Here is an 18,572-nt window from a genome sequence, read left to right as displayed (position 1 = left end):
CTGGCATAGCTACGCCAACATAACTATGCCAGAATAGTCCCTGTAGTGTAGACACAGCCTTGGTCACTGGAAAAAGCATGAAAAGTACAGAAATGTAAAGAGTCAGGGATTATCACACAGCATAAGGGGGGCTTCTCCATCATCTCCCATAGAATGCTCTGCAAATCAATGTGAGCTTTTCCAGCTCCCACCTCAGTCCAAGGATCCAGACACTTACCTATCATAAGTTCCTAACATAAGTTCCATTTTTTTTAATGTGACTGTATCATGCAGTACAAATTTATGGTGTTACATAGGCATAAAATAAGGTCATTTTTTCCAGCCTGCACACTTGTTTTTTGTTCCATCCAACATGTGTATTGGCTGAAGCAAAGAGTGCCACCTGTTAACTCACTGACACGGACTCTAAATCACAACTTTAGCACATCATTAAATGTGTATTATTTAATTCAGAGGAAAATATGACAACAAATATGATGAAATAACTTCCTCATTGGACACAGTCTTACCAAGACTAGTACCAAGTCCTGGTCCCCAGCTGGGCACATAGTAATAATCAGGGTATTAATAATACTTTTGTAGTTTCCACACTACATAACATGCAGTGGAGAGACTCTGGGAAACAGCTTGACAAAACTTTGCTATTGAAACAGGCTCCCTGCTGCTGGCACTTAGGTAAATAATTCAGGGTAGGTGGAGAAATAGAGAATGGTGAAACGAATTTTAAAATGAGAGAGAAACAAAACATAAGCAAAATCCATACACATTGTTTTTTGTGGTTTGACCTAATGTTGTTTCCAGACATCTTGTTTTATTTAATGTGTTTATGAAATACTTCAACGTAGCCTCTTTTGGGCACAAACTCTCTGTTTAATTATACTACATTCTGCACTCCCATATTTAAAAATAAGTGATTTTGGAATGACCCTCATGAAGCAGAGAGCTTAATTCCTGCCAGATGCTTGCACTGGATTGCTAAAGCAATTGTTGGCTTGATCCAGTAATGGATTTGCCAGAGGTCTGCATCAAACACTACAACTGTTGCATTTTAGAATCTGTTTTTAACAACTCCCGAGTTATCAACAGTATCAGAGAAATTATTGAGTTTACCATTTTCAATCATGGAATATTCACAGAGAGGCTTCAGAAGCATACTAATTTTTTGGCCAGTCTGAAGTCACGAACTGTGACTAATGACTGTCAGCTTTTATGCTCCAAAAGCATCAGACACCCATGGCTGACTCTTTCTTTTAAACAGAAAAAATGCTGAGGATCAAATTGTGGTTTTAAGACTCACACAGCCATTTCCTTGATTTCTCAGCTACCCCAAACGTGCACAAAGAAAGCCACTCAGAACACACATCCCTCTTCCACTGATGATTAGCAAACTACATTTGTATTTTGTCCTCCATTACAGCAAAAACAATTCACTGAAGTAGAATAAAGACAAGGGTTTCTCCTAGTGGAAAAATAAGCAAATGCCCTTAACTATCCTCATTCACTAGTACATATGCAAAATATCCTATGATGTATTCTATTCTATTTAGGTTTCTGTGTCCTATTGACCTAATATGACCAAATGCATTTTAAAGAGTTACTGTCAGGCCAAGTATGGCCCAAAATTTAGGTTTTGTAAGCCAAAATCCAAAACTTTTACCAAATCTAAGACTAACAGAAACTTTTCCATGACAACTTAAAAAAAAAATTCCAAGAGGGATAGCAGGCACAACACAGGACAATACAGAGCTGGAACACACAAGTTTGAGACCTTTGGAGTGCCTCAATAATGTGTGGGTGGGGTTTGAGAGATTTAAGGGCTAATTCTGGGCTAAAGTACACAACTCATTTAACTGAACTATGTAATGGGGATTTCTGGTCCCTCAGGGGGAAGGCCGTGAAGATATTATGCATCTGCTAACACAGCCTCAGGGCTCCTGTGGCTCCCCGCCTCATGGGTAGGTAGAGAATGTCTGATGGATGTGCACAAAGATCCAACAGCCCCACCCCTGTGACACCCACAGCCTGCACCGCAAAACACATTGTGTTCTAGTGCAAAGGGATCCTCGATGGAACACAGTTAAGTAGTGCACAAGGAAGGGTGAAATCATGCACCTTGCCTTTTCTGTAGGATAGATCCATGCTGATTCAGGGGCAATCAAGACCCTTCACATCTGCAAAGAAAGAGGCAATAGTTGCCTCTTAAGAGGATAGAGCTTGGTGTATATTAAGTGAGAGGCTGTTCCAAGGATGCAAGGCAGCAGGAAAGAAGGCACGAAGTCTAGAATGGTAGTTTGGGTTTTCAGAGAGAAGTAACTATTCCGACATATTATAGCATAATAACAATCCATAGCCCTTATAAACTGCTATTTATCCATAGATCTCACAGTGCTTTACAAAGGAGGTCAGAAGCATTATCTCCGTTTCACAAACACAGAAACTGAGACAGAGGAAGGGAAATAACTGGCCCAGGATCACCCAGCAGGCTTGAGCTGGGAATAAAACTCAGGTTTCCTGAGTCCCAGTTCAGTGCCCTATTCACTAGGCCACCCAGCCAAAGAAAATACAAAGCCAACATACAGGAAAACCTGTTACAAGAATAATGGCCCTGGATCAGTCAGCAATCCCATTTCAGTGAGTAAACCGGATTTAAAAAAAAAAAAAAAAAAAAGCTTCAAGAGAAGCTTAATGCAAAATGCAATAGAAAAGAGATCTGATAAGAGACTGGTTCTGCTCATACGACCAAAATGGGCCCAACCCTGTTCCCAAAAGTCCCAGTGATTTCACCAAGAGCAGGAGTGAGCCCATATTTCCTGTAACAGCAGAGCGCTTTGGAATTAAAACCCAGTAAAAGGATGCAGTTATGGTCCAACAACTTATGTTGTTGGTGTGTGCTGTACCATAAAGTAAACCTGTTGGCACAGACACGAGCATGAGTCCTTGTATCAATTACCTGTCCTAGAAATGATTTAGCCAGGTTGATGCAGGGTTGGTTGAAAAAGTCTGTCCCTAGCCGGGAAGATGTCCTCTTCTCTTCACTGAAATATTTGCTGCTTACTGGAGAGGAATTCCCATCAAGAAGAACTGTCAGGCTCCCAGAGGTGTCAGCTGGAGAGAAGCCAGGTTTACTTTGGACAGCATTTAATGGAGTTAACCGCTTTCTTTTTCTTGGCATCATTCTGGAAAACTGTCATTTAAAAAAAATGAAATAAACTCTTTGTATGTATTTACAGGAATTAATTTCCATGATGGTGAGCTTTTACATAGATCTTTTTATCCAAGTGAATACAAAAGCTCTAATTTATTGGACAAACTAGACACAGTCTACAACCAGGTTACACATTTATAGGCAGCTAAGTCAGGCAATGCAAAGTTGGCTTCTGCTCTGACAAGTGTTTGTAAAATAGCAGCCCGGGGCTCCAGTTTTTGTCTTTTACGGAATCCAAATCAAATCAAATCTGCTACATTTACAAGTAAAAATAAATTTCTAATTGCTAGCCCTGAAAACAACCTGTAACAAAGATTATGCAATTCTGTTAAATGATACACAAGCCAAAGAAGACTCTAAGAGCCATTTCAAGACCTGTGCTGGCTCAGCAGGGCTCACAGCAGCAAAGAGAAACAAACAGTTCAGACAGCAAAGTGAGCAGAAAAGGATCTGAACATATACAGTACACAGATCAGTCAAGTAAGATGACATTCTTCACACTAACGAACTCATTTAGTCTAAACGTACTGGATTATAGCAAGCACTGTGGTAGCACATCTGCTGTAGACATGCTTGCATCAGAACTTCTGTTAAAACTGCCTTAGTATGATCCCAAATAACTTTTGAACATTACACATCAGTGAGATGAGTGGCAGTATTCCAGTGAACAGCGCACAGGGTTGGGAATCAGGAGACCTGGGTACTTTTTCTGGTTCTGCCACTGACTTGGTGTGCGAGCTTCAGAAAATCACTGTTCCACTCTTTGTGTCACAGTTTCAATATCTGTAAAACGGGTATAATTACATTTACTCACCTGTGTAAAGCACTTGAAGATCTACGCTAAGTATTAATATGACTTGGGCGCTCGGAAGCAAAGTTCACATCTCACGCAGGTAAAACCAGTGAGGTTCACCTTTGCTGCTGTATTGTTGGACTGGAGACTTTTTCCTGAAAGGCACATCTGAAAAAGCAGAGGCCAGCAAGAACACACACAGTCCTCAAAACTGTTTCAATGGAACAGTTCCTTTGGGCCTGTCAAAAAATGCTATGAAGCTGTATATTCGGATGTCACGAAAGGGGTCAGGGCTTTTGTTAGAATACAACCACTCACTATGCTCAGAAGCAATTTACAACTTTCCAGTGTGAACTATTCCCCTCCAAATCTAGTAAAAGACCAGCTCACCAGTAGGGACTATTTACACACAACGTTTAGAGGGGGTCTTGGCTCATCCATTTTTGAGTTATTAGTGCACAAAATAATATTTAAAATGGTGGGAAAAGTGCATTTTTCCCACATTCCAATAATATAAAATGCCTTAAAGGCCAAAATCAAGTTCAAGCCTTCTCAAAATTCTTTTCTGGGACCAAGCTAAGAAAGCTCCAGCCACAAAGGGGAAAAACTTTCAGGAGGTTGTGAGCATGTGAAAACAGCAGCTTTACAGTACACCTACACTGCAGTGATGGGTGTGAATGGCAGCTCCAGTAAATGCACCCATGCTAGCTGTATTTTAGCTAGCTTGCTAAAAACAGCAGTGAGGATGTCAGCAACAGGTGGGCTTGTGCAGCAGGTGCTGAAGCCCGTGCCGGAGCATCCTCTCCTATTTTTAATGAGCTAGCTAGAGTACAGCGAGCATGGGTGCATCTACTCAAGCGGCATATCGCACCCACAGCTGCAGCGTAGACATATCCTTGAAGGAAATCTCAACGTAACTCTGCTATAATATGAATCACCTCACCAATCTCTGAAATCCAGCCACCTCTAGATGAATGCTTGCCATGTTCCGAGCAAAACTGCTCAACAGGAAATGAAGAACAATCCTGTACCAACTGAAACTGCAAGGGAAAGAATTACATAATAAGTATGTAATTGTCTACACTGATGTGTGGCAAGAACATCTATATACTTCTAAAAATGCCATGGATGCTAAAAGCCATTTGTACCGACATTTTATGTCTCTCTTGACCGATGGCCACTTCAACAGCCCCTAGTACCAGCTCATTACTGACTCAGACTGAATCAGCCCCCTACTGAATCACCAACACTATTTCCTGTAACACCACATTCTGCTCCAGAAGGATCCATTAAAGTACGTTAGGGTGCATAGCAGGAAATCGCCAAAACACAGCACAGAGACAGCCAGTTTGATTAGTTTTTTTCTAAATACATAAGTTGAGGAATAAAATATTCCTTTAGTGCAATTATCCAATGATGCTAGAGACTTAAGTGGAAAGGCCAGCTGCATGCTAAACTCTACATCGCAGCTTTCATTTATATTTGTGGGAATCTTTAAAAATTCCACTTGAGGTCATTCTCATGTATGGCACACCTGCAAATGAGTGTCCCCATTCAAACGCACGGGGCGGCGGGTGTGTGAGGAGGAACACTTCTGGACATCACATTGACCTCTAAAGGTTCAACCTAGGAAACAACTCTCATTCAAAACGTGCTGGAGTTACTGCCCTGAAATCCGCACAGACACACCCCTGGAACCCCGACCAGGGGTATTCTATCTGCTACCCAAGATCCATAAACCTGGAAATCATGGATGCCCCATCATCTCAGGCATTGGCACCCTAACAGCAGGATTGTCTCGTTATGTAGACTCCCTCCTCAGGCCCTATGCTACCAGCACTCCCAGCTATCTTCGAGACACCACTGACTTCCCGAGGAAACTACAATCCATCAGTAATCTTCCTGAAAACACCATCCTAGCCACTATGGATGTAGAAGCCCTCTACACCAACATTCCACACAAAGATGGACTACAAGCCATCAGGAACAGTATCCCCAATAATGTCACAGCAAACCTGGAGGCTGAACTTTGTGACTTTGTCCTCACCCATAAGCATTTCACATTTGGGGACAATGTATACCTTCAAATCAGCGACACTGCTATGGGTACCTGCATGGCCCCACAGTATGCCAACATTTTTATGGCTGACTTAGAACAATGCTTCCTCAGCTCTCATCCCCTAATGCCCCTACTTTACTTGCGCTACATTGATGACATCTTCATCATCTGGACCCATGGAAAAGAAGCCCTTGAGGAATTCCACCAGGATTTCAACAATTTCCATCCCACCATCAACCTCAGCCTGGACCAGTCCACACAAGAGATCAACTGCCTGGACATTATGGCGCTAATAAGTGATAGTCACATAAACACTCCCCTATACCGGAAACCTACTGACCGCTATTCCTACTAACATGCCTCCAGCTTTCATCCAGACCACACCACACGATCCATTGTCTACAGCCAAGCTCTACGATTCAACCGCATTTGCTCCAACCCCTCAGACAGAGACAAACACCTACAAGATCTCTATCAAGCGTTCTTACAACTACAATACCCACCTGCTGAAGTGAAGAAACAGATTGACAGAGCCAGAAGAGTACCCAGAAGTCACCTACTACAGGACAGGCCCAACAAAGAAAGTAACAGAACGCCACTAACCATCACCTTCAGCCCCCAACTGAAACCTCTCCAACGCATCATCAAGGATCTACAACCTATCCTGAAGAACGACCCATCACTCTCACAGATCTTGGGAGACAGCCCCCCAACCTGAAGCAAATACTCACCAGCAACCACCCAACAGAACCACTACCCCAGGAACCTATTCTTGCAACAAACCCCGTTGCCAACTGTGTCCACATATCTATTCAGGGGACACCATCATAGGGCCTAATCACATCAGCCACACTATCAGAGGCTCGTTCACCTGCACATCTACCAATGTGATATATGCCATCATGTGCCAGCAATGCCCCTCTGCCATGTACATTGGCCAAACTAGACAATCTCTACGTAAACGAATCAATGGACACAAATCAGACGTCAAGAATTTTAACATTCAAAAAACCAGTTGGAGAACACTTCAATCTCTTTGGTTACTCGATTACAGACCTAAAAGTGGCAATTGTTTTCAAAGTTTTTTTGTTGAAGAGACTCCAACAAGAGACTGCTGAATTGGAATTAATTTGCAAACTGGATACAATTAACTTAGGCTTGAATAAAGACTGGGTGTGGATGGGTCATTACACAAAGTAAAACTATTTCCCCATGTTTGTTCCCCCCCCGCACTGTTCCTCAGACGTTCTTGTCAACTGCTGGAAGTGGCCCACCTTGATTATCACTACAAAAGGTCCCCTCCCCCACTTTTCCTGCTGGTAATAGCTCACCTTACCTGATCACTCTCGTTACAGTGTGTATGGTAACACCCATTATTTCATGTTCTCTCTGTATATAAATCTCCCCACTGTATTTTCCACTGAATACATCTGATGAAGTGAGCTGTAGCTCACGAAAGCTTATGCTCAAATAAATTTCTTAATCTCTAAGGTGCCACAAGTACTCCTTTTCTTTTTGCCCTGAATGGTTAACCGGAACGTCCAGTTCACTAGCCATACATAAAGATATGCTGAAAATATGACCAGTCTGCATGGTGCATTAATTCATTTGGCAACCGCTGCTCTTGTGGAATGCAAGATCGGAAAGAGGCTCAGAGTCATTCAGCATCTATTGTCTTTCAAATTAAAGTAATTCATAAAAATTGCATGTGTGTCATGTAAACATTTCAGTACACAGTTACCACAGTTTTAGCACCTTTGGGGAGCGTATCTTTGCTCTTCTCCTAGAAATCTATGGGCTAATCCAGCAAGGCACTCAGCACCCTCAACTCTCACTTGAAGCAAATGGCAGCCAAGGATACTAGAGTACTCAATGGCCAGAAAAGAACACTATGGCAAACTTGTCTGTTATAAATAAGTATTTGATGGAACCTGTGTACTGCCTCTATAAAGAACAGGGATTAATGGAATGTTGATCCCATTTAAGAGGCCTTGGGAAGGAAAAAAAAAAAACCCACTCCTTCCCTTTATCTTCCTGCTTGTTGGTGCCTATGTACTGCGGGGAAACATGCACTTAACACACACACTAGAATACATGTCAGGTCACTCCAAGTCCATCAGTTACCAAGCAATTGTTTGGCAAGTAAAGGACACCATCTTCTCTAATGCAAGTATGTAGGCAACTCCAGGGATTGTAGTCAAAGTAGGGTTTTTCATTTATATTAAATAATCTAACAAGAAAAGTCTAGCTCTGTATGTTCTATGCCTTTGAAAAACCCTAAAACCTGTAAAAAGCCAGCTACTCACCATTCTAAGAGCAGCAAATAAGAATTAAACAGCATTTCAATATGTTTCTAACACAGATTTTAAGCAAGAAGTCAAGTTAATTACAAATGGCTGAAGATGCTGAAAAAAGATCAGTTACAAAATTGCAGAGCCCAGGCTGTGAGATGAGAGAACAAAAAGAATCAAGAGGTAAATGATAGCACACTGACCACAGAGAGTGTGCTGGGGTCTCTGTGTCATAACAGACGTTCCTCACAGAAGCTGCTATGCTATACACAGGAAGATATTTAGCGTGCTTTCAGCTGTAATGACAGACAGGTCAACAGCACATATATAAAAGGTTTTGATGCTGCTCAGCACTTGACATGCCCCATGCAGCCCAAGTTCTGAACACACATTGCTGCTGCTCAGGCACACCCAGCCTTCTCTAGTTATTCTAACCAGAGTGCATTCACAGGCAGCTCCTTCCAGAGTATTTATAAAGGAGGAGAAGGCATGAAGGTCTTCACCGACTACAGAGCCAGAAGATTTCTTTCAACCATGTCACATGGCAATAGCTCACCAGTGCAGATTGCAGCTGCTAGAGCAGGCTTCTTGCCCACTCCTGTATGTGCCTTTAGTAGAGAGCAAACATGAAATGGTTAAAAGCATGCTGCTGCTCTAGCTGCTTCTGGAGAAGCAGATGGCTCCAGAGGGAGGTCCCCAACTGCCCAGGCTTCTGATAACTAGGAGAAACACATAGCCAATTGCTTGCCGGATACGAAGGTTGCAGATCTCTCAAGACAGACTTATGTGCAGTGCTGGTAAGAGATTCCAATCCAGGACTCCATGGTAGCATTCTCTGAAATGCTTCTAGTTCCACACGCAGAGCCAGTTCGACAGGCAGAAATGCAGCATCTCAATGGGTGGCTGAGACAGTGGTGTCGGGAGGAGGGATTTATGTTTATTAGGAATGGAGGAACCTTTTGGGAAAGGAGGAGCCTGTACAGGAAGGATGGGCTCCACCTAAATCAAAATGGAACCAGATTGCTGGCAAGTAAAATTAAAAAGTTTGTAGAAAAATTTTTAAACTAAAAGCTGGGGGAAAGCCAACAGATACGGAGGAACACTCTTTTCGGACAGAGACATCCCTTAGGGAAGGATCTATTTAACAGGGATTCTCCATATCCTAGTAAAAAGGAAAGGATAGGAGTTTATAAAGTACCTGTAGGCTCTGAAGAGAAACAAACAATCAACTTTAAAAAAGTCCCATTCAACTACATCACATGAATGCAGACAACTAAATATTGACAAATTTTCTAAGTGCTTGTATACAAATGCTAAAAGTCTAAATACTAAGATGGGTGAACTTGAGTGCCTGGTATTAAATGCCAATATTGATATAATAGGCATCACAGAAACTTGGTGGAATGAGGATAATCAAGAAGCCTGCCAAACAATCAGTGGGACCACTGGACAACCGAGAAGCTAAAGGAGCACTCAAGGAAGACAAGGCAATTGTGGAGAAGCTACTTGAATTATTTGCATTGGTCTTCACTGCAGAGCATGTGAGGGAGATTTCCACACCTGAGCCATTCTTTTTAGGTGACAACTCTGAGAAACTGTCCCAGATTGAGGTTTCAATAGAGGTGGGTTTGGAACCAATTCACCCCAACAGTTCTCAAGGAATTCAAATATGAAACTGCAAAACTAGTAACTGTGGTATGGAACCTATTGCTTAAATCAGCCTCTGTACAAGATGATGGGAGGATAGCTAATGTAACTCCAATTTTTTTAAAAAGCGCCAGAGGTGATCCTGACAATTACAGGCCAGTAAGCCTAACTTCAGTACCAGGCAAATTGATTAAAACTATAGTAAAGAATAGAATCATCAGACACATAAATTAACATAATATGTTGGGAAACAGTCAACATGGTTTTGTAAAGAAAAGTCATGCCTCACCAATCTATTAGAAATCTTTGAGGGGGTCAACAAACGTGTACAAGGGTGATCCATTGGATATAGTGGGTTTACTCCTACCAATTCTTTAAAAGTCTGGCAAAATGAATGAAGGGTTATACCCACCCTTAGTGACTGCTGGGGATGTTAGTTTCCTGTAAGAAAGAACTCCCAGTACATTCCCGTCCATCTGGCTGCCACATGTGATGTAACTTCAGACCAGACATCTTAGTAGTTCTGAAATAAAACATTTATCCTGCTGCGAAGAACAGGGGAAGATTAAGGGGGAAGAGGAGAACTGAAAAATTCACAGCTTCAAAATCTACACACGGGGTTTTTTACTGAAGCCATTCCAGGCTCTTTTCAACATTCAAACACACAGCACAAACCTGAAATGACAAAATTACATATTAAATGTGAAAAACAAACAGGAGTTAAGACTAAAACTGACAACAAATATCAGCCGGCTCAACATCCTGGGATTTTAATCAACTGAACTGATATCAATTATCATTTGGAAGGATATTACATGCATGGTTTAGGGAACAGAGAAAGGGAGTGAGGGTCATGACTTCCAACCTAAAGGAAGGCAAAAACTGAGTTGAGGTGACAGCACAGATCCCCAAAACAAGGGTATTTAGGAGGCTAGTAGAGCACAGACCCATGTGGGCATGAGGAAAGCTTAAGTGTGTGAGGCACCACTGACATTCCAGCAAAAGATAGTCCCTTCCATAGCAGAGTGGCCTAGTTTCCAGTGTTACACCAGTCTCTCCTTGTGAGAAGCCTCTATTTTCCAAAATAAACTTGCAGCACATTTCCGACAGGCCTTGGACCAGGCTTCTTCCTTCCCCTCCCCATAGACAAAGTATATATTATTTCTAGGAGATCTCATGCAGGTCACATTTCTCTGCAGCAGTTGCTTCTCCAGGCATTAGCTGTGTCATTACACCATTTACCCCAGAGACTGTATGGCATTCAATACCCTATCTATATAACTGAATCCCTGGCCAATCTATTTACATTTCTATGTACAAAAAATAACTATGTTAAATGAAGGTTATTTAGGTTAATAAATCAACTCAAAAGTTAGGAAATGGCAGAATGTAAGTAACTGCAATCTCAATGCACCCCTATTGTGCATATGCATTATACATTCTTTATTTACATAATCACATACTCCTTTGCCCCCATGGGACAGCCTTACTCAATGCACAGGCTGGATGGTGCTCAGAAAATGAGGAAACTATATTTCTTTCCATCCTGAACATTTAATGTAATATTTACTTCACACCATCTATGGCCAATAATGTTAAGACCAATCAGAAGTAATTTTTTTTTAAATATTAGGAACAAAAGAAATCCTAACAATATATGGGTCCATGATGCATGTAGATGGTGATTACATCATTAATGATGCAAACAAGACAAGAGTGTTCAATCAACATTTCTGTTCTTAATTTGCAAGAAGCTGGATGATATATTGGTATCACATGATAGTGAAATCCTTTCTGTGCCAACAGTAACTAAGAAGGACATTAAACAGACTCACCAAAAGATAAATATTTTTAGACTGGCAAATCAGGATAATTGGCACCTGTTTTAAAAGAGTAGGCCGAGGACATATCTGGAGCACTGATATTAATATTTAATAAATCTTGTAATACTTGGGAAGTTCCAGAGGACTGAAAAGAAGGAAAAGTTGTGCCAATATTTAAAAAGAGTAAATGGGACCATAAGGGTAATTATAGGCCAGACTGTCACTGATCCTGGCTGATACAAGGCTCAATCAATAAAGAATAAAAGGATGGTAGAATTAATGCCTGACAAGATTTTTTTTTTTTTTTTTTTTTACGGAAAATAGGTCCTGTCAAATAAGTTTGATTTTTTAAATGTTGATACAATATGCTTTGACTTCTGCAAGACTTTGTATCTCATGATATGCTGATTAAAATAGTATCATTCAGAAATCAATATAGCACATATTAAATGGATTAGAAACTGTCTGAGATCTCAAAATGTCATTGCTAACAGAGACCCATCATCAAGCTGGGGGGCTTCTACTGGGGACACACAACGATCAGCTTTCATTACAATGATATTGAATATCTTTATCAACCATCTGAAAGACAATATAAAATCCAGTGGCCTGATAAATGTTGCAGATGACACAAAAAATGTTGGGTTGTAAATAAGGATGAAGACCTGTCACCCCAGCAGAGCAATCTGGACTGCGTGGCAACTTTGGGGTGATCAAAGTATTTTAATACAGCCAAATGCAGATCATATATTTAGGAACAAAGAATGCAGGCCATACTTACAGAATGGGGAACTATATCTTTGAATGCAGTGACTGTGAAAAGGACTTTGGGGTAACAATGAAAACTGGATGAACATGTGTGCTCATGGCAATGCCGCTGCCAAAAGAGCAAATTCAACCCTTGAATGTATAAGCAGCAGAATATGAGGTAGAAAAAGGGAGATGTTATTACCTCTGTATTTGACACTGGTGAGACCATTAATGGAATACTATGTCCAGTCACATGTATTTGTAAAGAAATATGCTCTAGTTAGTTATTGGACTTAATGAGGAATATACAGGGTGAAATACTCTGGCCTGTGTAACACAGGAGGTCAGACTAGGTGATCATAATGGTCCCTTCTGGCCTTAATATGTATGAATTTATAAGTCTTACATTTCCTGTTTTTGCTGAAGACTCCTTGGAGGAGTCAAGAACTCCAGTGGTAACTATGACAACGCTTAACTGAAGAAACAGGATTGTTACTGATTCTTTCCTCCAAAACTATCAAGCAATTCAGTTAGCTAGGCATTAACAAATAAACAAAGCACCAAGAGTATAAAAAGTCTGAATAAAAATCCCTCTCTTCACACAGGTTCCACTTCCTTGGTGCCTGTAATATAATTTCCCTACTAGTTCTTCAGTCATCCACACAGTCTTCAAAGTAGACAATACCTGAATTTCTAATGTAAATTCCAACTCCCTTAAGGTTTTTCCCCAGGACTTCTTTACATATTGTAAAGAATTAAACAAAAGAACAACCCTGTTATTACCTCTGCAGATTCCTTTAAAGCAGGGATGTCAGAACTCACAAGTTAGCAGCCCCAGGCCAAGTGGATATTGCACTGGGAGGTTTCCCTACAGAAGCAGCAAGTGATTCTGTCACTATGCCCTCTGATGCAGTACTAACTCAATGCTCCAGCAAGGTTTAATGGGCACTGTGCTGATGGAGACCCCTTCTTTTAGATGAGACATAAAAGGGAGGCACTGATTACTTGTAGCCCAGTGATACCCATACCTCAGTGCTTCAGTAGCCAAATTACCAATCAACATTACCCAAAAGAGCCACAGTAGTGTGAATTCATTGTTTCATTCACTATAGTACTATTCATATTTAAACAGCATGATGGGAAATATTTAGTTATATAATTCTCACAGCAAATAAGTTAATAACTTGATGCAAGTTGACAACTGATTAACAACATAGTAAAAGTATCCTGACTGGTTAATAACTTAGGTTGGTTAACCATTAAATCACACACTGTTTTAATACCACGTGCTGCAAAGATCCACAGGAGATGCATTAAAGAGCCACTTGCAGCTCGTGAGTCACAGTTTGAGTATCACTGCTGTAGCCATTCAAGATCCTGAAACACTATTTATGCTATTTACCAATGTTTATCTTGGTGTCTTCAGCATGATTAAAAACCTTGGCATTAAACTAGGCCCCAAACCTGTGAAAATTTAAACAAGTAGTCTCAGGGAATCAACATCCAATGAGTCTTAAGCATGTCAGTTTCTGCATGACTGGGGACCAAACTCCTTAGGTGATTTCAAATTAATACAGCATTAAGCTTTGCTGACAGTCCTAGACTGTTTGTGCAAGGCTGCTGTTAGACAGTAGCTGCCTTCCAGCTTGTACAGCACACACTTAGCTGAAGTGAAAAACGCAAGCAGAACTTTAAGTTCTTGCTTGTGCATCTGTACCCTCAACTGTTGGAAGATAAGCACTTTCCCAGGAACACAGACATAACTTTTAGGGCTGTCAATTAATCTCAGTTAAACTCACACAATTAACTCAAAAAAATAATCATGATTAATCACAGTTTTAATTGCACTGTTAAACAATAGAATATCAATTGAAATTTATTAAATATTCTTGGATGTTTTTCTACATTTTCAAATATATTGATTTCAGTTACAACACAGAACACATATAAAGTGCTCACTTTATATTATATTTATTACAAATATTTGCACTGTAAAAATGATAGACAAAAGAAATAGTATTTTTCAATTCACCTCATACAAGTACTGTAGTGCAATTTTTATCCTGAAAGTGCAATTTACAAATACAGACTTTTTTTGTTACATAACTGCACTTCAAAACAAAACAATGTAAAACTTCAATCCTACTTCTTATTCAGCCAATTGCCAAAACAAGTTTGTTTACATTTACAGGAGATAATGCTGCCTGTTTCTTATTTACAATGTCACCTGAAAGCGAGAACCGGCATTCGTGTTGCAATTTTGTAGCTGCCATTGCAAGGCATTTATGTGCCAGATATGCTAAACAGTCATAAGCCCCTTCATGCTTTGGCCACTTTTCTAGAGGACATGCTTCCATGCTGAGGACACTTGTTAAAAAAATTATGTGTTAATTAAATTTGTGACTGAACTCCTTGGGGGAGAATTGTATGTCTCCTGCTCTGTTTTACCCACATTCTGCCACACATTTCATGTTATAGCAATTTTGGATGATGACCCAGCACATGTTTCAGAGTAGCTGTAGCTCACGAAAGCTTATGCTCTAATAAATTTGTCAGCACATGTTGTTCCTTTCAAGAACACCTTCACCACAGATTTGACAAAACGCAAAGAAGGTACCAATGCAAAATTTCTAAAGATAGCTACAGCACTCAACTCAAGGTTTAAGAATCTGAAGTGCCTTCCAAAATCTGAGAGGGACAAGGTGTGGAGCATGCTTTCAGAAATCTTAAAAGAGCAACACTCCGATGTGGAAACCGCACAACCCAAACCACCAAAAAAGAAAATCAACCTTCTGCTGGTGGCATCTGACTCAGAAGACGAAAATGAACATTCGTTGGTCCGCACTGCTTTGGACTGTTATTGAGCAAAACCTATCATCAGCATGGACACATCCTCTGGAATGGTGGTTGAAGCATCAAGGGACATATGAACCTTTAGCACATCCGGCACGTAAATATCTTGTCATGCCAGCTACAACAGTGCCACGCGAGCACCTGTTCTCACTTTCAGGTGACTGTAAACAAGAAGCGGGCAGCATTATCTCCTGCAAATGTAAACAAACTTGTTTGAGTGATTGGCTGAACAAGAAGTAGGACTGAGTGGACTCGCAGGCTCAAGAATTTTACATTGTTTTATTTTTGAATGCAGGTTATTTTGTAGGTAATCCTACATTGGTAAGTTCAACTTTCATGATAAAGAGATTTCATTATAGTACTTGTATTAGATGAACTGAAAAATACTATTTCTTTTGTTTTTTTACAGTGCAAATATTTGTAATAGAAATAAATATAAAGTGAGCACTGTACACTTTGTATTCTGTGTTGTAATAAAAATCAATATATTTGAAAATGTAGAAAACATCCAAAATATTTAAATAAATGAGATTCCGTTATTGTTTAACAGCGCGATGAATCGTGCAATTAACTTTTTTAATCACTTGAGAGCCCTAATAACTTTGCAGTGCCCTGTTCGCACTTCCCAGTCTGAGACGTCAGTTGCCTTCAGAGAAAGGCAATACATAGCGACCCTTACTTAGTCTAACAAATTTATTAGAGCATAAGCTTTCGTGAGCTACAGCTCACTTCATCGGATAAATGCATCCGATGAAGTGAGCTGTAGCTCACGAAAGCTTATGCTCTAATAAATGTGTTAGTCTCTAAGGTGCCACAAGTCCTCCTTTTCTTTTTGCAAATACAGACTAACACGGCTGCTACTCTGAAACCTTACTTAGCCTGTGCACATAGGGACAGCTGACCCCAGGAAGGGCATAGGGTATCCCATTTACAGACCAACTACTGTCTTAAAGCAGAGGAAGCTGCAACCAAACCCTCCTCTTCTGAGGAGCTGGGAGAGAGGCTATAGCTGGCCTGCACCCCGCGCCCCTCCTCCCCCAACTGCTGGGGGAGCCCCAACAAGGAAGGGGAAAGCGGGCTGCACCCCGCGCCCCTCCTCCCCCAACTGCTGGGGGAGCCCCGGGGGGGGGGCTACAGTCAGATCTCCCCCCCCCCATTGGGGTTTCTCGCTGGACGCGGCCGGGGGGGGCGGGGGAGAGTCTGTGCTGCTCACCTAGGCCGGCGCCGCAAGCGGGGACGAGGCCGAGCGCGAGCGCGGGGCGGGACGAGGGAGGCCCGCCTCACCGGAAGGACCGCGGGCTCCCGGCTCCGGAGTCCCGCCCCGGAGCCGCCTCCCGCCCCCGCGGCCCGAGCGCCCCATGCACCCTCCGGGCAAAGCCCGCGGCGGGAGCTTCAGGCCCGGCCTCTGCGCTTCCCTCAGGGAGACACCCCCTCCCCCTCCTGGCCTCTCCCAGTCCGGGGCCCCCTTGGTCCCCGCCCGCCCCCCGCAGACAGACAGGCCCCAGTTCTGCTCTCCTGGGCTCCCCCCTCCCCGCCCCTTGAACCCGTACCTCCCGCTGGACACCCGCACCCTTTGTTACTGTGGGCCTGAGTCCGGGGGGGCTCCCAGGTAGCTGCGGGCACAGGCCTGCCCTGGAGAGTGCAGGTTAGGGGGGCTCCCAGGTAATGGGGGGCAAAGGCCTGCCCTGGGGAGTGCAGGTTAGGGGGGCTCCCAGGTAATGTGGGGGCACAGGCCTGCCCTGGGGAGTGCAGGTTAGGGGGGCTCCCAGGTAATGGGGGGCAAAGGCCTGCCCTGGGGAGTGCAGGTTAGGGGGGCTCCCAGGTAATGGGGGGGCACAGGCCTGCCCTGGGGAGTGCAGGTTAGGGGGGCTCCCAGGTAATGGGGGGCAAAGGCCTGCCCTGGGGAGTGCAGGTTAGGGGGGCTCCCACGTAATGTGGGGGCACAGGCCTGCCCTGGGGAGTGCAGGTTAGGGGGGCTCCCAGGTAATGGGGGGCAAAGGCCTGCCCTGGGGAGTGCAGGTTAGGGGGGCTCCCAGGTAATGGGGGGGGGCACAGGCCTGCCCTGGGGAGTGCAGGTTAGGGGGGCTCCCAGGTAATGGGGGGCACAGGCCTGCCCTGGGGAGTGCAGGTTAGGGGGGCTCCCAGGTAATGGGGGGCAAAGGCCTGCCCTGGGGAGTGCAGGTTGTGGGGGCTCCCAGATAGCTGCGGGCCCAGGCCTGCTCTGGAGAGTGCAGGTTAGGGAGGCTCCCAGCTACAGGGGGGCAAAGGCCTGCCCTGGAGAGTGCAGGTTAGGGGGCTCCCAGGCAATGTGGGGGCACAGGCCTGCCCTGGAGAGTGTGGGTTGGGGGGGGCTCCCAGCTACACGGGGAGGGGCACACGCCTGCCCTGGAGTCAGACGGCATTCGCAGCTACAACCCAAATAAGATCCTTCAGCTATTGGCAGTTGTTTTGCCCATCATGATCCTTCCATTAAATGCATGTGTAGGTGCATATGCTCCCCGCAGTCATGGGCAGCCCTGCATATGCACAGCACTAAAATACCAATCTCCATACATTAGGCATGTTAATTACCTTATTTTTATTGTATAAAATCCAAGGTACTTGCCCCTATGCTTGGGCAGAGCTACCTGTCCCTCACTCTCCCTGTCAGAGTCTGATTTATCTGAGTTTCAGCATAGCTTCCCACTCACCTTTCTGTCCTATGCAGAGCCCTACTTCCCTCATGCTCTGCTGGGCCCTGGCAGAACCTTGCTTCCTCCAGCAGAACTTCCTGCCCCTCACCCACCCCCAGGCAAAGCAATTCTCCCTATATCCCTCCCTCTTGGGATGAGACTGCCACACCACAGATCATTTTCTACCCGTGTGTTAGCTGCAGTTTTCCCAACTGAATCTCATTGCTATTTTCTGCTCATGTTTCTAATCTGTAGGAGGGGATTGGATGGGGTGTCTACCTCACAACTGGCCTGAATAGGTAGAAAGGGCCTAATAACCCTTTGACAGGCTGTACCTGGAGAAGAGTCAGGGCTGCTAAGCTCTAACTGATGATGAAGCGCAGCTGGGCAGGCCCATGCTGAGCTCATATAAAACCAGGAAGTGGGGATGCAAGATGGGGGGCCCCAGAAAGGAATGTGATAGTTGCCTCAGGGGGCGC

At 43.3% G+C, this 18,572-nt stretch overlaps 1 protein-coding gene across 9 annotated transcripts in view; it reads right to left on the bottom strand.

The window, feature by feature from the left end:
* The window catches only part of MPG (N-methylpurine DNA glycosylase), a 46,565-nt gene extending 29,792 nt beyond the window's left edge, over positions 1-16,773 (bottom strand). The window contains exons 1-3 of one of the 9 annotated variants that reach the window (XM_043493555.1): positions 14,601-14,615; positions 3,734-3,988; positions 2,951-3,184 (exon numbers count right to left, since the gene is read on the bottom strand). In XM_043493555.1, coding sequence (XP_043349490.1) covers positions 2,951-3,184; positions 3,734-3,784 — 285 coding nt within the window. In that variant the 5' untranslated portion in view covers positions 3,785-3,988; positions 14,601-14,615. Of the gene's footprint in view, positions 1-2,950; positions 3,188-3,718; positions 3,989-4,019; positions 4,167-4,941; positions 5,039-10,407; positions 13,294-14,600; positions 14,616-16,619 lie in introns of those variants that run through there. The other 8 variants (XM_038418240.2, XM_043493554.1, XM_043493559.1 and 5 more) reach the window with 8 other exon arrangements.
* Between the last annotated feature and the right edge of the window lie 1,799 nt (positions 16,774-18,572).

This window comes from Dermochelys coriacea, chromosome 10 (genome assembly GCF_009764565.3).
Source record: "Dermochelys coriacea isolate rDerCor1 chromosome 10, rDerCor1.pri.v4, whole genome shotgun sequence".
Taxonomy (NCBI): domain Eukaryota; kingdom Metazoa; phylum Chordata; order Testudines; family Dermochelyidae; genus Dermochelys; species Dermochelys coriacea.
The sequence above is the reverse complement of the archived record's forward strand: the minus strand, read 5'-3'. Positions and strand labels throughout refer to the sequence as shown.